The sequence below is a fragment of the Parambassis ranga genome, chromosome 1, assembly GCF_900634625.1.
Source record: "Parambassis ranga chromosome 1, fParRan2.1, whole genome shotgun sequence".
Taxonomy (NCBI): Eukaryota; Metazoa; Chordata; class Actinopteri; family Ambassidae; genus Parambassis; species Parambassis ranga.
The window spans coordinates 11,481,445-11,503,317 of NC_041022.1; the positions used below are offsets into that span (position 1 = coordinate 11,481,445).

At 42.1% G+C, this 21,873-nt stretch overlaps 2 protein-coding genes across 2 annotated transcripts; one reads left to right on the plus strand and one right to left on the minus strand.

The window, feature by feature from the left end:
- Window positions 1-3,052: 3,052 nt before the first annotated feature.
- On the plus strand, window positions 3,053-8,132 carry adamtsl7 (ADAMTS-like 7). The gene is made up of 12 exons (XM_028428507.1): window positions 3,053-3,220; window positions 3,807-3,936; window positions 4,044-4,219; window positions 4,310-4,415; window positions 5,098-5,286; window positions 5,557-5,686; window positions 6,222-6,444; window positions 6,583-6,756; window positions 6,848-7,027; window positions 7,095-7,274; window positions 7,658-7,802; window positions 7,978-8,132. The coding sequence occupies exons 1-12, from the start codon at window positions 3,086-3,088 to the stop codon at window positions 8,130-8,132; spliced, it is 1,923 nt and encodes a 640-aa protein (XP_028284308.1). The 5' UTR covers window positions 3,053-3,085.
- Window positions 8,133-10,972: 2,840 nt separating this feature from the next.
- ptpn9b (protein tyrosine phosphatase non-receptor type 9b) lies at window positions 10,973-21,645 on the minus strand. The gene is made up of 13 exons (XM_028400635.1): window positions 21,558-21,645; window positions 19,135-19,278; window positions 18,882-18,971; window positions 18,611-18,735; window positions 18,312-18,417; window positions 18,110-18,220; window positions 17,116-18,023; window positions 16,927-17,023; window positions 16,263-16,332; window positions 16,016-16,094; window positions 15,778-15,928; window positions 15,376-15,583; window positions 10,973-13,702 (listed from the first exon to the last, which is right to left on the minus strand). Exons 1-13 carry the CDS (start codon window positions 21,588-21,590, stop codon window positions 13,479-13,481), a joined length of 2,346 nt encoding a protein of 781 aa, XP_028256436.1. The 5' UTR covers window positions 21,591-21,645; the 3' UTR covers window positions 10,973-13,478.
- Window positions 21,646-21,873: the final 228 nt, after the last annotated feature.

Genomic DNA, 21,873 nt, shown 5'->3' on the forward strand with positions numbered 1-21,873 from the left:
ACCAGAGAAAAAGTATTTATGGTGTCAGGACGGGTGTGTGTTTGTGTTCATCTGCACCACACTGAGGCCTATAATTAGGAAAAGGTGAGAGGTGAGCTGACAGACTAGTGAGTGTGTTTTAACACAGACTCAGTTGCCTATTTGCCATCTGTACTACAAGCACTCTCACTGTGTTTACGTTGTTCTATAAATGCCACAGCCACTGCGTTTCTCTGTTACTGCTTTAAAAAGCATTGGACTTAATGCTTAATGCACCTTATCAAAGACAGACCATGTTTCCTGTTTGTAAATTGAACCAGGCCTTGCTGGTCATGTATTACCCTGTACCAGTATAACATCCTGACACTTTGCCAACACTGACAGACAAGCTGCAAAAGGAATTCCAGTGATTGATCGGTGGTCGCCCCATGTTTCTCATGGTTGTTAGGGAAGGAGTTGGTCGTTACGGAAGTAACCGGTGTTTAGGGGACGTCCAGGTGTCAGCAGGATGACAGAACCCCTCATTTAGTTTCTTAAGGCAGCTGGCCTGGACGGGACAGAGGGACATCAAACAACCCACAGCTGGAAGGAGAGAGAGGGGAAAGTGAGCATGAGGAGAATGGAAAGGAGAAGAGAGAGAGAGAGAGTGGAGGCTAGAATGACTGTAAGGGACCGAAATTTTTCATTTAAGAGTTGAACTAAATCTGTGCTGACTGCTTTGTTCATTCTCACTGTCTTTTGCCATTTTGTCTTCATTTTTTGTGGTTACACAGACACACACACCGAATTACTGACTAAAAAGAGAAACACAGGCTTATTCTAAATAGTTACATATGTTTGATTCTCAGGAAAGCAATAGAAAAACCATTTTTTTCATACTACACAATGCTACTTCATTCCCTGATCTGCATGAGCTCACAGTTTTACTGCACATTAAAACATATTTTTAATGTACTGTAACATACTGTAAGGCAGTGGGTGTTCCCCCCTCAGGGGCCATTTATAAGAGATCTTTTCCTGTTATGGATGAAAAAATATATATATATATATAAATGGCTAAAATGCTTCAGAGAGCAAACTCAGTTACAGTAAATGGTTTTAACAGACTATCCAGACATTGCAGTGCCATGAGACAGCCTGCCTTTGTGTGACGGTGTGCCAGTTAAATCTTATAGTGAATCATAGCATACAGGCACATTAAATCCCAGTGTAGCCCCATGTACAGGCTGATGCAGCAAGATTTTATCAGTATGTTTTTTTATCTCTATATTCTTGTGGTTGAGTGAAAAAATGTTAATTAGAAAGTCCTCCAATTCTGTACTTCACATCAAAACAGCCTAGATGGACAGCAGTGAACGCCACAGCAATCATTTTGATCTGTCACTTTAAGGAGCTGCACCTCCAGCATCACGAATGTGTGCGTAATCAGACGTGGCAGCTATTAAGCTGTCAGTGTAAAGCAGGCGCTCTGGCTCTAACAACGCCTGTCTCTGACAGAATTCCCAGCGTTCCCTGACAGACCTGTGTCATAACTCTGTGGCTACTGGGCATTCACTGCAGGGAACCGGCGTCTCACATCTGGATGTGTGCCAGAGAGGAGGAGAGAGAGAGGAAAGCAGGAGCATGTTTGTTAGTGTGTGTAGAGAGCATGTGCGCTGGACTCATTGTAATGGTTTCTGTTGCAGGGCATTGGAGTGTGTTTTACACGCTCACACACACACAGAGGAAATGACACGGTGGTGAGGCTTCATGGAACTTTGCAGGATCACAGTCGGCTTGCGTGTCTCACTCATGCTCTTTCCACGGTGACCTGATTGATTCAGCGTGTATCACGAACAATGCATCATAGTGCTTTATCCACGCACACATTCACACACAATGCTTCAGTCCTGGCAATTTCACACTGATGTTGTGAACAGCTGTGGTGTCCATCAGCTGATAGTGTGAGAGAAAAATGCTGTTTAGAGCTGAGATGTGTTCAGATGACTCTGGACATTATTCATGCATTGTTCTTTATGACATTTAAAATACTGTGTGTGTGATCCAGTGGAATCTATCATACTTTGTGAAAACAGGTAAAAACATTTTTTTTTTATTTTGAGAAGATTAATGTTGTACTTATCCTAAAATAATTTGCATGGCCATTGATGTTTTTTTTCTAGTTTTTACTCTTAAATGATGGTCAAGAAAATAAAATTTCAAGAAAAATTGATTTTCCAAATGAAGTCTTGAAGCATTTTCTAATTTCTGCTGGGTCCAGTCCACATTTGTTTCAATTTAATAGAAGTAATATAAGATGATGCCAAACAAATAACACATTTTAAGTGTTAAGTTGCAAATTTAGGAGCAAGAACACTAAAAATGGAAACATTCCACCAAGTCAATATATTAATCATCCTTTGAATCAGTCCATGGGATAAAGACTTAAGGAGAGATTATTTGCCCAGTTTTGATTCCTGGCCATGATTGTACATTTCTCGAACATAGCTTGTTGGTAAAGTGAGTCACTTCTTTCAATCGTGATTCACTAATGGAGGAAATCTGAATCACCACAGAGAACAATGGTACTGATCGTGTTCATAACACATACAGAAAGATGTGATAAACTGTGAATAGATGTAACATGTTATCCCCAATCCAGTCTTGTTATGGTCATGCTTGATCTCAGTATTTCGCAGTCATTTTTTCCATTATTTCTCTAATGAAAAAGGGAATAACGGAGATCAAGCCTCATAAAAAGGAAAACAAAACGTGGGCGGAGAAGAGAGATCAAGATGGATATGCGTCCAAAGCCTCACAATCTTGCATGACGATTCACAGGCAGAAATATTAGTTTTGGACAACAGTTTGGGACACGCTGCAGGAGGATTTTTACACACACACACACACACACACACACACACACACACACACACACATCATGAGCTGTCACAACATTCATACTGAGGTGTTAAAAAAATCCCTCCCATCCCTCCCCAAACTTTGTCCTTTTTTTCCCTCCCTCCCCTCAAGCCAAGCCCACCTCACAAACACACACTCCCCCATTAGACCTATGTGTATGTATGTGTGTATGTGTGTGATAGTGCCGCCCTACCTCAGTCTCTCCATGGCCGGGTTGTGGCAGCAGCTCTGCTCCCTGTGGCAGGGTCGAGCCCTGGCTCTCCTCCACCTCGTCTCTCTTCTCTCCCCAGCTTCAGGTGCTCTTTACTGGGATACCACAGACAACTCATCCCCACTGGAGGTAAGACATCCATACACTGACATGGGATATAACCCTTAAATGCAGTTCATTAGATAAGTAGTTTCATGTAAAGCAGATATTTAGCTGAGTTTGTTGCTGTTGTTCATACTAAATGTTTTTAAAAGAGAGAGAGGTGATGAGAGGGGGGATACTTCACGGCAGACATCTGGATTATCTCTGTCCTTCTCACTTTAGGTAACCTAATCAGATAAATCTAAATATAAAACTGTAAACAAACATGAGAAAAGACTGTTAAGACATGAAAGGGAAACTGAGATCTGTGCAGAGGAGGAATGGAGACCAGACCCAACTCAAACCAACTGTTGGACTGAGTGAGCTCTGGGATTTCCAGCATGAAGGAGGAAGAGAAAGAGCCAATTGGAGAGCAGGATGGATGAGTGAAAATTGAAGAAAAAGAGCAGCAGTGTGATCCAGTGGAACCTATGATTATACTGTTGAAACACACGCCTGTGATGCTGATGGTGAAGCAAGTCATCAAGTGTCTGTACATTTACACAACCAGGCACACACACAGTGTTTGAAGTTGTGACTTTATGTGTGTGGATGTGTGTGTTGGTTCTGGTAGGGGTTTGAGGTGGTGAAGGGGAATTTCTCTCGGACTTTCCTCCGCATTGGCTACCATAAGATTGTGGAGATTCCTGCAGGAGCATGCAACATCAGCATCCAGGAGACAATAAAGAGCCGAAACTATCTGGGTATACACACACACACACACACACACACACACACACACCCATCTGTATGTAATATTTCCAGAATGACACCAAACACTGGAGTGATATGTGAACATGGGTTTTTCCAGCTCTGCAGGCCAAAAGTGGCGTCTCCATTATCAATGGAAACTGGGTGATTGACAGGCCTGGCATCTTCACCGCTGTGGGAACACAGCTGACCTACCGACGACCCAATGAAATCCGCTCTCGCAAAGGAGAGTCCATCACTGCAGCAGGGCCGCTGACTGAGGACGTACATGTTTATGTGAGATTCTTTTTATTTGTCTGCACAAAAGCAGCAACTACCACAAGCCAGGATTCCATTCAATGCTCTTTTTTCTTTTTTCCTCCACAGATCATCTACCAGCAGCCAGGTCCTGTTATACACTATGAGTACAGCATGCCTTTGAACACACAACCAACTCCTGAGCCACATACACCCTCTGATATTCTGCCGCTGGGTATGTGTAACATGCACAAACTGAATTTGAGTGACCCTATGTGGCCACAATGTCATTGTCTCATGCTAAATATTATGGTTTGCCTTCGGGGAACATAACACATAACAGATGCCCCTGTTTGTGTCTCAGAACAGTGCCTTTGCGTGTAAGTCTTTGGTTCAGATCACACTGCAGTGTATTTCCACTATGTATCATTTTCATGCAAAACTGTTCTTTTGAAAAATTTAATTAAGACTTCAGTAACATTTGATACAGGCAGGCAGCTCAACTGTGTGCAGGAAAGGAGCATTCTCACACACTGAGATGATACCTGGGAAGAGATCGCCTAACTGGCATTATTATTGTTCCTATATATGTTATCAGAACTTTACCTACTCACATGAGGTACGCCATCATGTGTTGTTATGGGTGATAAAGGGAGAGAGAGTAATCTGTTAATGTTGGTATGCACGCTGGCTGGATAAGCTTGAAGATTTTGAGGACAGCTGTGAAAACACAACAGTGACAACAGGACAGACAGTGAAAAAACTGCATGGGGGGCTAAATCTAATTGAGTTGGACCCCAACCTGCATACTCACAAGCAAAGAAGCCATGTTTTAATGACTGAAGAAGCCAGATAAGGAACCTATAGCAACAGGGTTCTTCAGCAATAGCAGACAGCAAATGTCTACTTTCTTGCAGCTGAGACAGCAGGTCCATCCTACACAGATGGCATGACAGACCACACCGATCTCACCAACAATGACATCATTGAAGAAACACCCAACCCCGATGACGTTTCCTCTGACACCAGCATGGACTCTACACCTCAGACCACCTACACCTGGACAAAGAGGGGGCACACAGAGTGCAGCACGACCTGTGGCACAGGTAAAGACTCAGAGAAGTCCTGCATGTCCAGCTGGGGCCACTGGGATTAGCACTGCAGAAAATAAAATGCTACAAAAGCAAAGATGGCAAAAATGTAATAGGAAGCTGTAACTACTAACAGCACAGCAGGTATCACACACTCACATTTGCTGTCGACATGCATTATTAGTATTATTTTTAAAATATGCAGATATCCAGTTGCATTTTAAGGACACATTCATATCATATGCTTTACCTTTTGCTATGTATACATGTTCACACGCTTTCTAGGCAAGCATCAGGTGCTCTGGGAATGCGTTGAGAATGATTCCCAGAAGACTGTTCCTGCTGACCTCTGTGACCCCACCGCTGCACCTACAAACCGGGAAGAGGACTGCAACACCCTGTCCTGCCCTGCATAGTGAGTAGCTCACACACAAACACATGCACACACACACCTGATGTTTTATATTACATGTTGTGACACACACAGAATAAGACACATTTTGTAGACTGCATTAGTTCCACATGGCTATAAGTCTCCTGGGGTGAAGCCTGATCACTCACACTCACATTCTAGTTGTAAGTCAGTCACCAGTCACAGTCAATCACACTGACTTACTTTGGTGTGGGTTTGGTTTTCATGACTTGCGGTAAATACCACCAGTCGCCAAAATGTAGCATTGTATTAACTGTATGTTTGGTTGTGACTCTGTCAGATACTTTGCCCATAGTGTCAGTGAGCCATGGTACTGTCAGTGTAAGATATACATCTGAACTGAAGCCTTGTATGTACTCCAGAGGCCTTTGATGCCTCTAAAGACCAGAATGAACTGACCACACATTTTGGGGAAGGTTTTTGCTAAACTTATAAAACCACATCTGCTGTGATGTTCTACAAACTGTGCTTGAACTTCCTCCAAACCCTCACTTTGTCCTCTGTGACTGGCTGATAGCTGGGATGTGGGGGAGTGGTCAGAATGCAGCAGGAGGTGTGGCCCCGGTACTCAGCATCGTCAGGTCATCTGCCGCCAGGTCACCCACGTTAACGCCAATGGGACGGAGACGTCGGTCACCGTGGCATCAGAGATGTGTGGGTCGTCTGACAGGCCGGTGACCAAATCCACATGTCAGCTGAAGATCTGCAGTCAATGGGAGATACGATCTGAGTGGAGCCCTGTGAGAAAACACAGACACAGTCATTTTTATTTGTATAAAATGATGCTATTAGTTGTGCCAGTCCTGAATTCTCAACATCATTATGTGTACTAAAAAGTCGCCCACATAGCCTCTTTCGATGCTTCTGTCTCCCTCCAGTGTTCGGTTCCATGTGGAGTGGGCCAGCGCAGCAGGGAAGTGGTGTGTTTGAGCAACCAGGGGGATGTAGAGGATGATCAGGAGTGTAACATGAACTTAAAGCCGGACACGCTACAAAACTGTGACACAGGACCCTGTGCACGCAGCTGGTTCACCTCACTCTGGAGTCAAAGGGTAACACAAAAACTGTTAATGAGTGTATGTGTGTGAGGGAGGAGAATGCAACATAATATTGAGGATAAACATGGTGTGTGATGTTTCTTAGTGCTCTGCAGAGTGTGGAAGAGGCAACCGAACCAGGGCTGTAGTATGCCTGATGGATGTGACCCATGAGACCGATCTCCCACTGGGCAGATGTGAAGGGGAACGCCCACCAGAAGTGACATCATGTGAATCAGGTCCCTGCCAAAACCAGCTGGAGTGGTATACAGGACCTTGGGGCCAGGTAATTCACACATGCTATTAAAACAGTATCCATTTGAAGCCTCACTTATGTATTTGGGTCCTGTAAGTGTTCTGCAGAGTGCGGGAACGGCACACAGACCCGGAACATGGCTTGCATTTACAACAACAATGGTCTGATGGAAGTCGTGGCTCCAGAAAAATGTTCCAGTCTTTCTCAGCCAATCACAGCTCAGCCCTGCAGACTGAAACCATGTGGTGTCCAGTGGTATGTCACTGAGTGGAGCGCAGTAAGTGTACACAAAATGGGGAGGGAATGAGCATTACGTGTTGTCTAAACAGTACATGTTCATGTACATGTGATCCTAAGATGACTGTGCTGCTGGTAAAAGAGGAGAAAATGAGTACTCGCCCACTAGTGCAGGATGAGACGACATTATCATAACTGTAATTTGTTGGAACAGATACTGGCTGTATATAAACTACAAAACATACTAGCATCACTTTTATTCTGGGTCTTTTATTTTGGGCCTTTCTTATGTATTGCCTAATCATAATGTAGAAAACCTTTGTGTGCTCAGATATCACTCCAGACATGGCCACAGCATATGTTTTTAACCAGAGCTATGACAATGTGGTCTGTCATCTCTGCTATCATTTTCTACCATCTCAGTGTTCACGCTCCTGCAATGGTGGCTACCGTGTACGTGAAGTACGCTGTCTTGCGGACAACATTGTCCCAAGTGACCACTGTGACCTCAGTTTGACCCCAGAGAGCCGTGAAGAATGCAACATGCAACCCTGTCTGCCTGAAACAAGTAAGTCTGCACAGTTGTGTGAAACTACACGCTGCACCTTGTGTAGTATAAAATGATAAACCTTTTTTCTGTTGAGCTTTTTGTGATTTCAGCTATGCATAACTTAATCCGACTACGACTAACAAACAGAAGAAACAGAAGAAGTATTTGTTACTTTATTTCTCTTTCTTCAAAGATCCATCCTGCAGCGACCAGTATCATAACTGTATGGTGGTGGTTCAAGCCCGGCTCTGCATTTATCCGTACTACAGAAGTGTGTGCTGCACCTCCTGCTCCCGTGCCCAGACCACATACCCCAAGTCACTTCAAAAAAACTTTATCCACAGGTGATGCTGCGCTAGTGTGGGAATGTGCTGCAGAACTTTGCTTTAGCAATCAGGCACTGACTGGTTAATACTCACACAGCATGAATACACTGTTTCATCTGACAGCAAACTGGACGGGAAAATAGTCTTCTCAACAACACACACATGTTTAAAGAAATTTCACTCTATTTTCATCCTTAATGTTTGATGGTTGCATTTAATGGTGTATCTGTGTATTTATTCCTATTAAAGGGTTTACAACTGGGCACAGCTTTTTTGTTTTTATTGTGTTGTATAGTATAAAATTATTTAGCTGGTCTACAGTGGGGAAAAAAAGTATTTAGTCAGCCACCAATTGTGCAAGTTCTCCTATTTAAAAAGATGAGAGAGCCCTGTAATTTTCATCACAGGTATACCTCAACTATGAGAGACAAAATGAGAAACAAAAATCCAGAAAATCACATTGTAGGAATTTTAAAGAATTTATTTGCAAATTATGGTGGAAAATAAGTATTTGGTCAATAACAAAATGTCATCTCAATACTTTGTTATATACCCTTTGTTGGCAATGACAGAGGTCAAACGTTTTCTGTAAGTCTTCACAAGGTTTTCACACACTTTTGCTGGTATTTTGGCCCATTCCTCCATGCAGATCTCCTCTAGAGCAGTAATGTTTTGGGGCTGACGCTGGGTAACACGGACTTTCAACTCCCTCCAAAGATTTTCTATGGGGTTGAGATCTGGAGACTGGCTAGGCCACTCCAGGACCTTGCAATGCTTCTTACGAAGCCACTCCTTTGTTGCCCAGGCGGTGTGTTTGGGATCATTGTCATGTTGAAAGACCCAGCCACGTTTCATCTTCAATGCCCTTGCTGATGGAAGGAGGTTTTCACTCAAAATCTCACGATACCTCACGAGGCCCCATTCATTCTTTCATTTACACGGATCAGTCGTCCAGGTCCCTTTGCAGAAAAACAGCCCCAAAGCATGATGTTTCCACCCCCATGCTTCACAGTAGGTATGGTGTTCTTCGGATGCAACTCAGCATTCTTTCTCCTCCAAACACGACAAGTTGAGTTTTTACCAAAAAGTTCTATTTTGGTTTCATCTGACCATATGACATTCTCCCAATCCTCTTCTGGATCATCCAAATGCTCTCTAGCAAACTTCAAACGGGCCTGGATATGTACTGGTTTAAGCAGGGGGACACGTCTGGCACTGCAGGATTTGAGTCCCTGGCGGCGCAGTGTGTTACTGATGGTAGCTTTTGTTACTTTGGTCCCAGCTCTCCGGAGGTCATTCACTAGGTCCCCCAGTGTGGTTCTGGGATTTTTGCTCACAGTTCTGGTGATCATTTTGACCCCACGGGGTGAGATCTTGCGTGGAGCCCCAGATCGAGGGAGATTATCAGTGGTCTTGTATGTCTTCCATTTTCTAATAATTGCTCCCACAGTTGATTTCTTCACACCAAGCTGCTTACCTATTGCAGATTCAGTCTTCCCAGCCTGGTGCAGGTCTACAATTTTGTTTCTGGTGTCCTTTGACAGCTCTTTGGTCTTGGCCATAGTGGAGTTTGGAGTGTGACTGTTTGAGGTTGTGGACAGGTGTCTTTTATACTGATAAAGACTCCAAACAGATGCCATTAATACAGGTAACGAGTGGAGGACAGAGGAGCCTCTTAAAGAAAAAGTTACAGGTCTGTGAGAGCCAGAAATCTTGCTTGTTTGTAGGTGACCAAATACTTCTTTTACTGAGGAATTTACCAATTAATTCATTAAAAATCCTACAATGTGATTTTCTACATTTTCTTTTCTTATTTTGTCTCTCATAGTTCAGGTATACATATGATGAAAATTACAGGCCTCTCTCATCTTTTTAAGTGGGAGAACTTGCACAATTGGTGGCTGACTAAATACTTTTTTTCCCCACTGTATGTTTATAGGTTTTTTTTATGTCTTTAATAATTGGATACATCATAATTGGTAAATAAACATAGAGATATACTATCAAATCTTATACATACAAAAATACTGGATCCCAAAACTTGGATCAACATTTCAGTTCAAAAACATTTTTGTCTTAAATGAAGTAGAACACAGGAGATAGCGTCAAAACAAAATCATGTGAGTACCGTAATGTTCACACTATAGAGTGCACCTGAACATAAGCTGCTCCAACTAAATTTAAAAAGAAAAAAAAAGTTGTACATATATAAGCTGCACTATTAACACGGCTTGTTAAAGTGATAAAAAAAGACTATAGCTTACCAGAAAAGTCATTGATCGCTATTTTCATCTTCCTCCTGCGCACTAAACCCACTGGTTGTCTTCTTCAGCGTCGGAATTGAAGATCCTCAGAATGACTTTGTCAGTCTTACGTGCAGCAGCTCTATTTCCTTCTTTGACAGCCAGATCGATTGCTTTTATCTTAAAGGCTGCCTCATGTATTTCTCTGTGTGTTTTCCATGATGAGGGTGTGCGCATAATGCGCAAAATGACTGTTCGAAACGCAAACTAGCGTCTTCCTCGGCGGTGCGTTATCTCTTCCACACGTCTGCTTGCTCTTGCGCTTTTTGCTAGAGTGCCCCCTGGAGTAAACATCTATAAATAGGCCACATCGTTGTTTGGGCCGCAGGGTTTAAAGTGCGTGAAAAATAAGTAGCGGCTTATAGTCCAGAAATTACAGTACGGTATGGAAATTAAAGTACTTTGAGTAAATGTATTCCCTTACATGCTCACACCGGCCTGCTTCTGGTGATTCTGCTCACTCCACAATAATTTTAAAAAGCCCTATAGATTTCCATCAAACAACATTAAATCTATTCCATACTCTATTCGGTCAAGAAGAAATCATATCAGCTCTGTATTCATTCAAGATAGTAAGACCATTGTTTTAATTGGACAGCTGGGCTGACAGCATGTAAAAGGCCATAATTCAATCACGTGAACTTAAAGCACAAAAAGAAACATTAAATGAACACCATGATAAACGCACATTGCATTCTCCGTTTCCTATAAAAACTAAGCACAGGGACCAAAACTCTCTTACATACACACTCTCCCACTTTGTAGCTATACATAGTCATTAGTAATGTTCCCGAAGTGCTCCACAGTCTTTCTGTGACCGTGAACGATACAAGGCTGCACTGGTAGGTCCATGCTTTAGTAGGCTGTAGAAGATGTGTGACAAGAACAAAAATCATTATTAGGGTGAGCCTGTGCCTTTGGCATGGAGGGATACAGGGTCCACATTCACCAACAACAATGAAAAAAAGATATCCATGTAATGTCTGACTAAATTGCTCGGACACCATTACCCCAAAAACATTCAAGGCTCTCTTTCCATGCTGATAAACTTTAACCGATTCTAATATATAGATATATAGATATATATTTATATGAACAAAAATGGCAGCCACGTGTATTTTCTTTTTGCTTTTTTTTTTTTCCTTCCTTTTGATAGCGCTTTTTTTTGTTTTTAGTTTTTTTTTTGCTTTGTCCTTGGCATAGGGGACCAGACAGTCAGATGTTGACGTCATTGTTACTGAAGAGTTTTACAATAAGCTTTCTAAAAACACAAAATGTTAGCTCTTCCCACCCTTATTGTCCTAAAACTGAACAATCACCATTTATAACAAGTCAGTTCTGAAAATACTGTGGTAAGTGATACCTAAATTTCAACAACCAAAACAAAAAAATATATATATATTTTCACCAGCTTCCCCTCTCCTCTATCCGATTTGTTCAGCTTATCAAATGCGACAACTAGTCTGTTCTGTTTGTAGCATCGTACCAACATTCACTGTTTTCAATGTTGTAGAAGTTGTACAAAGACATAAATACAGTAGGATACAATACAGTAAAAAATACAAAATAAAGTCGATATAGTTTTTGTTTTCTTAAATGATAATTTACCAGAGGCAAACCCAGAAACGGATCTTTGACACTAGGCAGAAAACACTAGAATTACCCCCTGAGGTCAAATGATAAAAATAATAGCCATGTCTCGAACCAGAGCTCACTCCCAGATAGCGCACTACTTTGTTTTTTTTTTTTTTATTTAGCAGTGTGCTATGTACAGGACTATAGGCAAAATGTGGGCGTCCTGTTAATGTGTACTACTCAAGTGCACTAGTTTGGGTTTTATTACTACACTAGAGAGACATTAAGCTAAGGAGAATGTGAAGGCACAATTATCTGAGGCAGATTACGCCTCAAGAATCAAACACAACAGTTGTGGTAGTCAGATTCAAAAAGAGAGGGGAAGGAGCACGAGGGGGAAAATTAACAGTTTCAAGGTATGGTTCAGGTCTGACGACAATGAGGCAGTGAATCAAGTTAAGGCCAAATTATTCAAGATCGTCCAATCAGAACGCTCCAACAGTAATGATGATGTTAGACCTGATAAGTCAGAAATTTGCTATATTGGTTACAACTATTTTCTATACTTTGTCATAGCCTGGCTCGCTACATAAGTTTCTTCCTCAAGGTTAAGTCAATTATATTAAACAAAGCTTTTTTTTGCTCTTACTTCAGAGGTTGTTATTATGCACAATAATGTATAAATGTATGTTACAAGAATATACACAGGCTTCAGTCTATAATATCTCAATAAGGAATACATCCAAGCATTCAGGGTGAGGACTTTGGCTTTGAAAAGTTAGTTGACATATGAACAAATCTGAAACACACATACAAAATGCACCATAGATTAAAAATAAAAGAGGACATGAAAAATAAAGGGGGAAAATGGAAATGGCTAAAAAGCTCACACACTGGTTTGTCATTTACAATCACTCTCTCACACACACACACACACACACACAGAACCATTTCCTCTAGAACAAATTAAAAAACACACACACACAAAACAGAAATGTTTTCAAGTTTCACCTTTTCACACCCCTCACATTTTATCTGTAATCACAGACTTGTTCAGAGTCGAGAAGGAACAAGAAATACAAAAAAGGAACAAAGACCGGGGTATTTGGAAGGCTTCGAGGGGTAAAGTTCAAGTTTGTCATTCCTCATGTGCAAGTCAATATAAAAATGCTACAACTCGTACATCGCTTTTGTCAACAAGACAGGATCAGGGCAGGCCAAGTTACCCCTCCTCCTGTAGTTTGCTAAATAAAAAGGGGCTCGGAAATTGGCAGTCCAGCTTGCTTATTGAGGATGCAATGTCTCCACTGCACTGTATTTTCTTTCCCAGTTCGTCTTCTGCTCTGTTCATCCACTCCGGTGAAGGAAGAGCAACTCTGGCAGTCAGACCTCCTTTGTCTCTTCTATCTTTGTGGCAGAACACTCCTCGTTCCTATGACTTCTGTTTAGGCCCACTATCCCATTCACCTAGTTATCTCTACATGTGTCTCTCACTCGCTGTCAGTCTCAAGGTCTGAGTCAGACCATTGCACTGGGCTCAGTTTGCCGTGCCGTTGAGCATACTCGATGATTGCCGTGTAGCAGAAATAATACTGGTCCCACGTCTGGATACTGAAAGCCCTCTGCGTACGCATCCTCCGCACCGTCTGACGGACATCTACTGTGCCAATGTCCTCCAGCTGGGACAGGCAGATGTCCAGTGTACAGAATGTGCCTGAGCAGAGGGAGAGCATGAAACAAAGAGTTGGAAAATCAAACACAAAACAAATCCTAAAAGGTCACAGTGAACTACCAGCAGCAGAAAACCTATAACTGAATGCAGCAAATAATCAGTTCACACATGGTCATAACACCTGTGTAGTTCATTGTGGGACCTAATTTTATCCAGACTGGCCTGAATTCTTAGTGGAACACATTCAAATGTATGTTGAGGCTAATAAGGAATTCTAAAGTAAGGTTATATGGCCCATAATCTAGGATGAAGGGTTAGAGTACACACCAGATGGGGAGCCCACCAGCTGGCAGGTTAGTACCTTGTTGCTTTTCCTATCTGTCTCAACTGTCATGCATAAAAAGCAAAATTAACTGTCTACAACTCTGAGAGTAGACATTAAACCTCAGTAGAATGCTGGTATTTAAACTTGTTTAAAATTCACAAACACGGATAACCAGAATAAGGTTTAGAGATGTTTCCATTTTGAGATAATTTGTTAATTTGCAGTTCTCATTTTAACCACGTAAGTGCAGCAGAAAGCAGCCTTGCATAGAAGAACAATGTTGTCTCCAAGCATATCTCTCCATTTGTGTGCACAGCAGCACTCTGGCTAAATGTTGAAAAGAAAATAAATATATACCATAGAGTGTGGTTGTTAAAAAATTTGACCAGAAACAACCTTATTTGCTTCTGATGCTAAAATAGCCACATTACACAGTTAAAAAGCAACATTTCCTAGGGGACACCTTTCAAGGTAAAAGCATAAAATGCCACTTTTGCCCCTCTACCCTATAATAACACAGATAAACTACATTTTACAGAGTAAAAAACTGAACCATCTGATGTAGGGGATGTAGTGTAGTGTAGTGTTTAATGGGGTTGGTTTGTATCACAGTAGTGCCATACGCATGTGATTTAATCATTGTAAATGCAACTGATAGTCCTGTGTAATGGCACTTCACTCTGACGTGGCTGCAGATTTATCAACAGATGTGCCCTGCTGACCTCAGATGGCTGCACGGATTAACTGAACTGAAAGAGATGCTTTTCATGCAGAATAAAGCTGCTGTGGAGCAGAACTAATGTACCACTTATACCTACTAGTAGTATAGCTTTACTGATGTTCCAGGTTGAAACTGATCCGTGTAGACATTAACAGAGATGATAGAGACATAGAGAGTTGTAGGGAATATTCTGTAGTTCCTGCTCATTGGCTTTAAGTATTTAATTTGATCTTGTGCTAGAAGATCTCCCTTTCATAAAATCTAACACCCACCAATAATACATTTTCCCTACCAATACTTCATGTTTTTGGTATCGAAGTACCACATAGACAGACAAGGTTCGAGGTCAGGATTTTACTACAGTGCAAACACAGCTTTAGTCAGAGAGTCCTTATGCAAATTCTTTGTATTCGAACTGAACTTCACTTTGCTAGACAGACATAACTACTAGTCAATAGAGATTTATTGTCTCCTGAAACTCCAATACTGACTGAGTACCTAAATACCGGACTCAGAAATATACACAGCAGTAATGAAGTTGCTTGTGTGATTCACATCAATCGCTCAAGACTCTGCCACTAAGCAGGCCACATAACTCCCGGGAGAATCTAAGTGGCCAATAATTCCATACAAAAATTGTATTAAAACTCCATTATAGTATACATTTACCTGTACGGCCGATTCCGGCACTGCAGTGCACGACCACAGGGGGGCCCCCTGGAGACCCTCTCCAGTTGGTTCCCAGGCTCTGGACTGCAGCCTCCCTCCTTTGAAGTACATGCTCGCGGAAGTCCAACATAGCGGAGGCACTCTTAGGCACCCCAAAGTCTGGCCAGCTGACATAGAGGTAGTGGCACACTTCCCGTCTCTCTCCAGACTAAGAAACAGTCAGACAATTTTAGGGGAGGAGAGAAACATTTAAGCATCTTTCCTTTAGACTTGCATCCACAAGACACTAAACACTAATCACCTATGTAAACTGGTGATAACATAAAAACAGACAAACTGGTAAAGGCCACCTCTCTGAAGACACTGACGTCAAAGGTAAAATAAAGATAGATTTAGACTTACCTGTGTGTTGTAAAGTTCGAGGTGAGACAGTTTGAAGTCTTGAAACACCTGGATATGTGTATTCCTGACCAAGAAATATCCATGTTGTTCAGTCCTTCCCTCCTCAAGAGGCCAGTACTGACCACACTTGACACGTCCACGCTCCACAACCCTGAGACAGAGTTAAAGCACTATTTCATCTCACATCGTCTTTACCTTTATAACTAAGTGTCCTTCAAATATCTAAGTAGAGTCTTACCTGGTGGTCATGACAATGATAAGTACCACCTGTTCCCACACCATCCGCCAGAAGTCGCCAAACGTTTTTGGCAGAGGACCTGAGGGCGACAAAAACCTGTCAGGCCAAGGTAACTGTACCTTTAAAGAGTGTAGATGTAGAAATGCATTTTCTGAATTCTGAAAACATGAAACTGTTTCGGGAAGTGATTCTGGGTTGATACAGTATCAAAACATCATAGGAGGAGTTTCAGCGAACAGCTTCTCACCCTGAGTAGCAATGTAGGCGTTGCTCCTCTTGTACCCATCCATGAAACTGGCATTAATGTAATCTGATGTCTTCAAAACACACAGCAGAACAGAGAAGTTGGATTCAATGGCTGGAGTTGGGGTATAGTGCCTCCGGCAGGAGGACACTAAAGATTGAGAATAATAAAGTGTCCATAATGTTAAGGTAAATGGTTGGAAATTTAGACTTGTGCTACATGAATACCAGGAGGGAATGATAGAATTGTGTGCTGGTGCCATTTCTTACAGCACAGTGAAAAAGAAGCTATTAAATACAAATGTTCAACAATATTCATCCGTTTCCCAGAAAGTGCTGACTTGTAATTTTCACCCAAAAGAGTAATGACAGTTCCTGACTATAAGTGTTCTTTATAATAGAGAATTCAAGTGCTCCTTCTACATTCAGCCTAGAAACTTATGATTACAAATTACTCATTTTTGTTGCTTAAGATGTAAATTAAAGAATGCATTTCATTCAAAGATGCTGCCACTATAACACCAATTTTTCAGTTTTCCTTTGTTGATCATTATATAACATATTAGCCAATGTGTACAACAAAGATAGGACTGAACAGACACCACCTTTGACAGCTAAGGGATTGAAATGTATTCCAAAGATCACAGAAATTAGAAAAACCCACTAACCTCATCCTCATCATCACAGAGCTGGCAGAGTCGCACTCGTGACTGGTCCAGGCAGAGAACATCACTGTACCTGTTCTTAATCTGATTGGACAATTTCCTATGAAGGCAGAAATCATTTTAAAATGAAGTTTTAGAACAGACTGAAACTCTGTGACAGAATTCAACAGTAATGGATATGATGTGACTTACTTGGAATAGTCAAAAGAGCCTGCTGGTGGCTCCTTGCGGATCTCCTCGTACTCTTGATAGATCCCTTTCTTCTTCTTCCTCTTCACATAGTCCACCAGCTCATGCACCGTCATGCCTCCCTGCTCAGGCATGTGAATGGACATCTCCATGCAGCGGTTCACATCCTCTTCATCATCAGGACCCCATGATGAGGAGAGCGGTGGGGATTGTGAAGAGGGCTGATGAAGTGGACGTGGTAGAGATTTCTGAGGCAAAGGAGGCACCCCTTCAACCTCCTCACCCTCCTCATCTTCAGCTTTTACACCCTTTTTCTGAGACCTGTTGGCAGAGTCTGTTGCATTTACGTCTCCATCACCTTTGTGTGAAAGCGGTGTGTCGGGTGGTGTGTCTGACTGGGGAGGGGCTTGGCAGCCACGACCATTCATATTAGCATTGGGGCTGGAGCCATGAACAGCCACGTTGGCTTCACTCACAGCTGAGCCGTTCCAGTGTTGGTGGTTCCCCTGCGGCCTGTCTGCAGCAGAAATTGGGTTCTGCTGGTACTGGCCTTGGCCTCGAGTCCTGCTCTCCACTACACTGCAGTGGTTGTGCGGATTGGCATTGCTATCATCATAACAGTTAGAGTTAGCCACGGCTAGCTCAGAACCTAACTGTGTATTAATATGGGTGTGGGGCAGTGTACCACCTACACTTGTGTTGCTGTTCTCTAAGCTGTAAGAGCGCAACAAGCTTCCAACACAGTCATGTGTGTCATGCTCTTGTGTTTCACCCTGAGCACTGTTTGTGTGTACGTTGACACACGACTGGATCCAAGCCACGTGGTTATACTGGGATGTACCACCCAGGTGTTCAGGGAGGGAGGAGACTGGGATGTGACTGGCCAACTCATGAGCTTTCACTGTGCATACCTGGTGATGATAGAGGAGAGACAGCACAAGATGAATAAACTATTACACACTACGTAACCAACTGATGCAAACAGACACACACGTACCCTTTCTCTCAGCTTCTCGCGAACAAAGAGACGGAGAACCGCGAAGGGTGCTCGAAACCAAAGAGGGGATGACACAATGAAGACACATTTTAGACGAGCTGGAAATGCTCCCTGTGAAACGAAAACATCAGCCAGGAAACAATTATTTTTACTTTCAGTGTTACAACACCTGAAGTCAACAGTAAATGTGCTTTATATTTACCTTTAGTAAATTAAGGATCTTGACACAGAGCTCATAGTCAAAATTTCCATAACTGGAGTTGGTCATGTCGTAGATAAATATCAGTCCATGTCTTTGAGTTTGTACACTGGAACGTAATACACATGATTTTAAGTACTAATGGGACAAACAACACAGGTGGAAGGGTCTTGACTTAACTGGCCAATGAGTTAAAACTTAGAATGCACTAGATAGGGAAGGGAATCTAGTGACAGGAGCAGGAGAATAACAACAAAGTAAAGTGTCAGGAGGAAAATGAATGTAAGTGGTTAGGGCTTTACCTCTCTATGGCTTTGTCCAGCTGATAGATGATGGCCTGCAGCACAGCTTTGTGGGTGGTAACGTCTGGCCGATGAAGACGGGCAGTGAAGAGTGCTAGAGCGGCACCCTTTGCATCACGGCCAGGCTGGGAAGGATTAACAGTCACAATAGTAAAACTTAACTCTACAGACACAAATGCAGGCATTTAATTCCACAGATACAGGCAAATAAACAAAAACTCTATAACCAGAGCTGAAATGATACACTAGTGTGTTACGTTCCAGTACTCACCAGGACTGTAAATTTTGCACTGAGCAGCTCAGAGCGTAGGGGCTCCTCGTCAGGGTTGATATTGATGATGCCCTCCTTGATTCTTGTGTTCTATTTTTGATAAATAATGACAGAGGATAAAAAGGAAAGGTCATTTTTCTAAATTAACATATAAACCCTACTTTATAAGTCAGCAATTCAAAACACCTTGGATCTGTGAACAAAAGCAAGTTATATTAGAATAATTTTGTCATTGATCAAAACAATGCTATACCTTGTATGCCTGGAATAAATCGATGGCTCTGGAGACGTCAAACTTGCGGGCCATAAGAAATTTAACAGCTGTAGGTTGGGAGACGAGCCCAGCACTGTGAGGCTGCTCCCTGCTACGCACCTCTCTCAGGAACTCCTCCACAGCCTGGAAAGACATGGGTGGAGGGGGAAACATTGAAGGGACAAGATGAGGTGTTGGTTATAATAATAATGTAATAATTTTAAGAACACTGACAATAGGTAAGACAGGCAGAGCTGACTTGACAAATGAAAACTGACAACAATGAAAATGCACAAATCTTTCAGCCTCTCCTCATCTCATTATAGTTCTTTCCTTGCCAACAATGTGTGATACAAAGTAACAGAAGGCTATGCCATTGCAAGATTGCTTGGATAAGAGCACTTGTATGCCAAGAGAAAACAGTCAGCTTGTTTTCCCTAAAGTAGGCTTCATCTGTCCTCCAAATGTAAAACCAGCAGGAGTATTAGAATGCGTAAAACAGATGAACTCACCAGATTCACAAAAAAAAATTAAGCAATTCTCTCAGGGGCCTGACACTAACACTTGTGCTCTTGTCTGGGACAAGGAAACTCTGGACGGGCAAGTCAGTTATTACAAGGACAACACCATTCACCGTACTCTCCCACACACTGAAATGTCCCTAACAGAATAACTGTAATAGCCACGTACATCACAGCTGGCTTGTGGTTCACCGATTCATCATATCGAGATTATAATTCTGTACAGCACCACCAGACATAATTAAAATGAAACTATCAAAAATGTTTTGAATCAGGCTGTAAACATGTTTATATCTGCTGTAAAGTTGGGTGTTATAACACTGCAGGGAGTAAGGATTGACTTGGCTTTGGAGCCAGCTTCGTGAGGTTGCAAAGCAAAATGCAGTATTTGACACTTCTGCATGGGCTTTTTATTACTCTAAGGTTTCCACTTGCTACAAACCAACCAATCTGAGCAGGGCTAGAAACCCAGCAACAGTTGGTGATGAAAACTAGCACCTGACAGCATTTAAAAAAGAAAGCAGCCGGTAAGAAAAACCAGTTGCAGTGGTCAGGTTTTAGCCAGTAGACAGTGGCCAGTCCACACAATCCCCAGGGGAAAGTTTATAACACAGAGTAAAATATAAATACTAATGTGTTGTGATCATCAGAAACAACAACAACAACAGATTATTGGCTGAACAAGAAGAGGAAATTATTAGTGGCATTTGCATAGGGGAAAAACACCTCAGCTTCATGTGGATATTTGCTGAATAACGGATTAAGAAAACACATGCAACCAAAACAAAGCATAACTTAAATTAAAGTGAGTTTAACCTGTCGACTAACCTAAGAAGCAAGTATTAAAACAGATCACACAAGAGGAAATAACGGTGTGATGTTAAATTTTTCCAGTTGACTTTCGACCATAGTCCACATCATATATTTCAGTGGATATATACTGAAATTGTGGCTTATTTCTTAAGCACCATTGTCACCTTCTCACAATGGTGCTTAAGAAATAAGCCACAATTTCAGTTAAGTGGCAGGCTGCCCTGTAACTCACTGTAACCTAGTCTGCGCCTGATGAAGATTGGAGAAGAAGCTATAAAATAACGCAGTCATCCGAATGGCTGCGTGATATTTTTTGTTTGCATCAATGTCAGCCCCACCCCTTTTACTAGAAAGTGATGGCAACAACAATGCTAAGAACTGAAAGATCATTTCTGTGAATTCTCGACCGTAAATCCGAATGACAGGACTCCTCTGGTTAGTTGGCTCACTCAGCGTTGTAAGATGAGAGTCATGATCTTGAACTATCTTAACGATGTCACATATATATGTATATATAATAATTCAGACAATCACCGAATGGTCATATGTAGCCTTTTGAGTTACTTCAGTGCCATTTTGCACGTCTTGTATGGCAACTGTCGAGGAAATTCCCTGCAAGTCAACAATAGCTATTAGCATTAGTTAGCCGCTAGGGTACATGTGGTAGCTGAATGGCTAACGGTAGCGTTGAAGACACTACAAGGCGCACGTAAGGGAGATATCAGTGCGTGGCTAAGGGTTGCTAGTTAACATTAGCGACATAAACATATCAATATCTCCCGTGTGAAGTTGAGTTATCTACAAGCGAGTATTTGGGATACACCGCTGGCTAAATATTTCCAGCTAGTATTAACAAACGCCATCATGCTAACACACATGCTAACGACTGTCAGTCACACCATAGTCAGCCGACTCTGGAGGGTGCGAACGGGCCAGGGCTGTTTACTATAACACATCGTTCCCTGCAACAATCACGTGACAAAATATAAGAAAAAAATCACAAACTACAGAACAAACTGGTTGTGAGATGTCTGAACACTGAACATGATGTGGAGATCAACATAAAAAAATCGCCAAGAGACCCCTTACCAGCTGCTCCTGAGTTGTCAGGGCTTCCGCCATCTTGAAGCCTCCGCAACGTCGCAGCGGGCGCGCCCACTAGCCGCTCGCTCACGCCATACACACAGAGGACAGGCACAGAGCTCCCGCCCCTGGAGTTTACAGCTGGCGTTTCAAGAACTCCATTTACTAAAAATAATTATCCATAAAATTCACAGTTTATTAATTAAATTGTCACAATGGCTTACTATTTTACCACAGGCAGTTTGGCGTGCATAAATATCTTTAACACCCACAGTTTTCTATTCACACTTCACAAACTGACCTATTTATCCGCACATTTTAT

Bases quoted from the DNA above. Each gene is read 5' to 3' on its own strand.
- adamtsl7 (XM_028428507.1), top strand. From the start codon at position 3,086: ATGGCCGGGTTGTGGCAGCAGCTCTGCTCCCTGTGGCAGGGTCGAGCC. The intron at 7,275-7,657 runs GTAAGTGTACAC...CTACCATCTCAG, and splicing joins ATGTCACTGAGTGGAGCGCA to TGTTCACGCTCCTGCAATGG. The intron at 7,803-7,977 runs GTAAGTCTGCAC...CTTTCTTCAAAG, and splicing joins ACCCTGTCTGCCTGAAACAA to ATCCATCCTGCAGCGACCAG.
- ptpn9b (XM_028400635.1), bottom strand. From the start codon at position 21,590: ATGGCGGAAGCCCTGACAACTCAGGAGCAGCTG. The intron at 19,279-21,557 runs GTAAGGGGTCTC...ATGTCTTTCCAG, and splicing joins TGACAACTCAGGAGCAGCTG to GCTGTGGAGGAGTTCCTGAG. The intron at 15,929-16,015 runs GTAAGACTCTAC...ACTCTGTCTCAG, and splicing joins ATCATTGTCATGACCACCAG to GGTTGTGGAGCGTGGACGTG.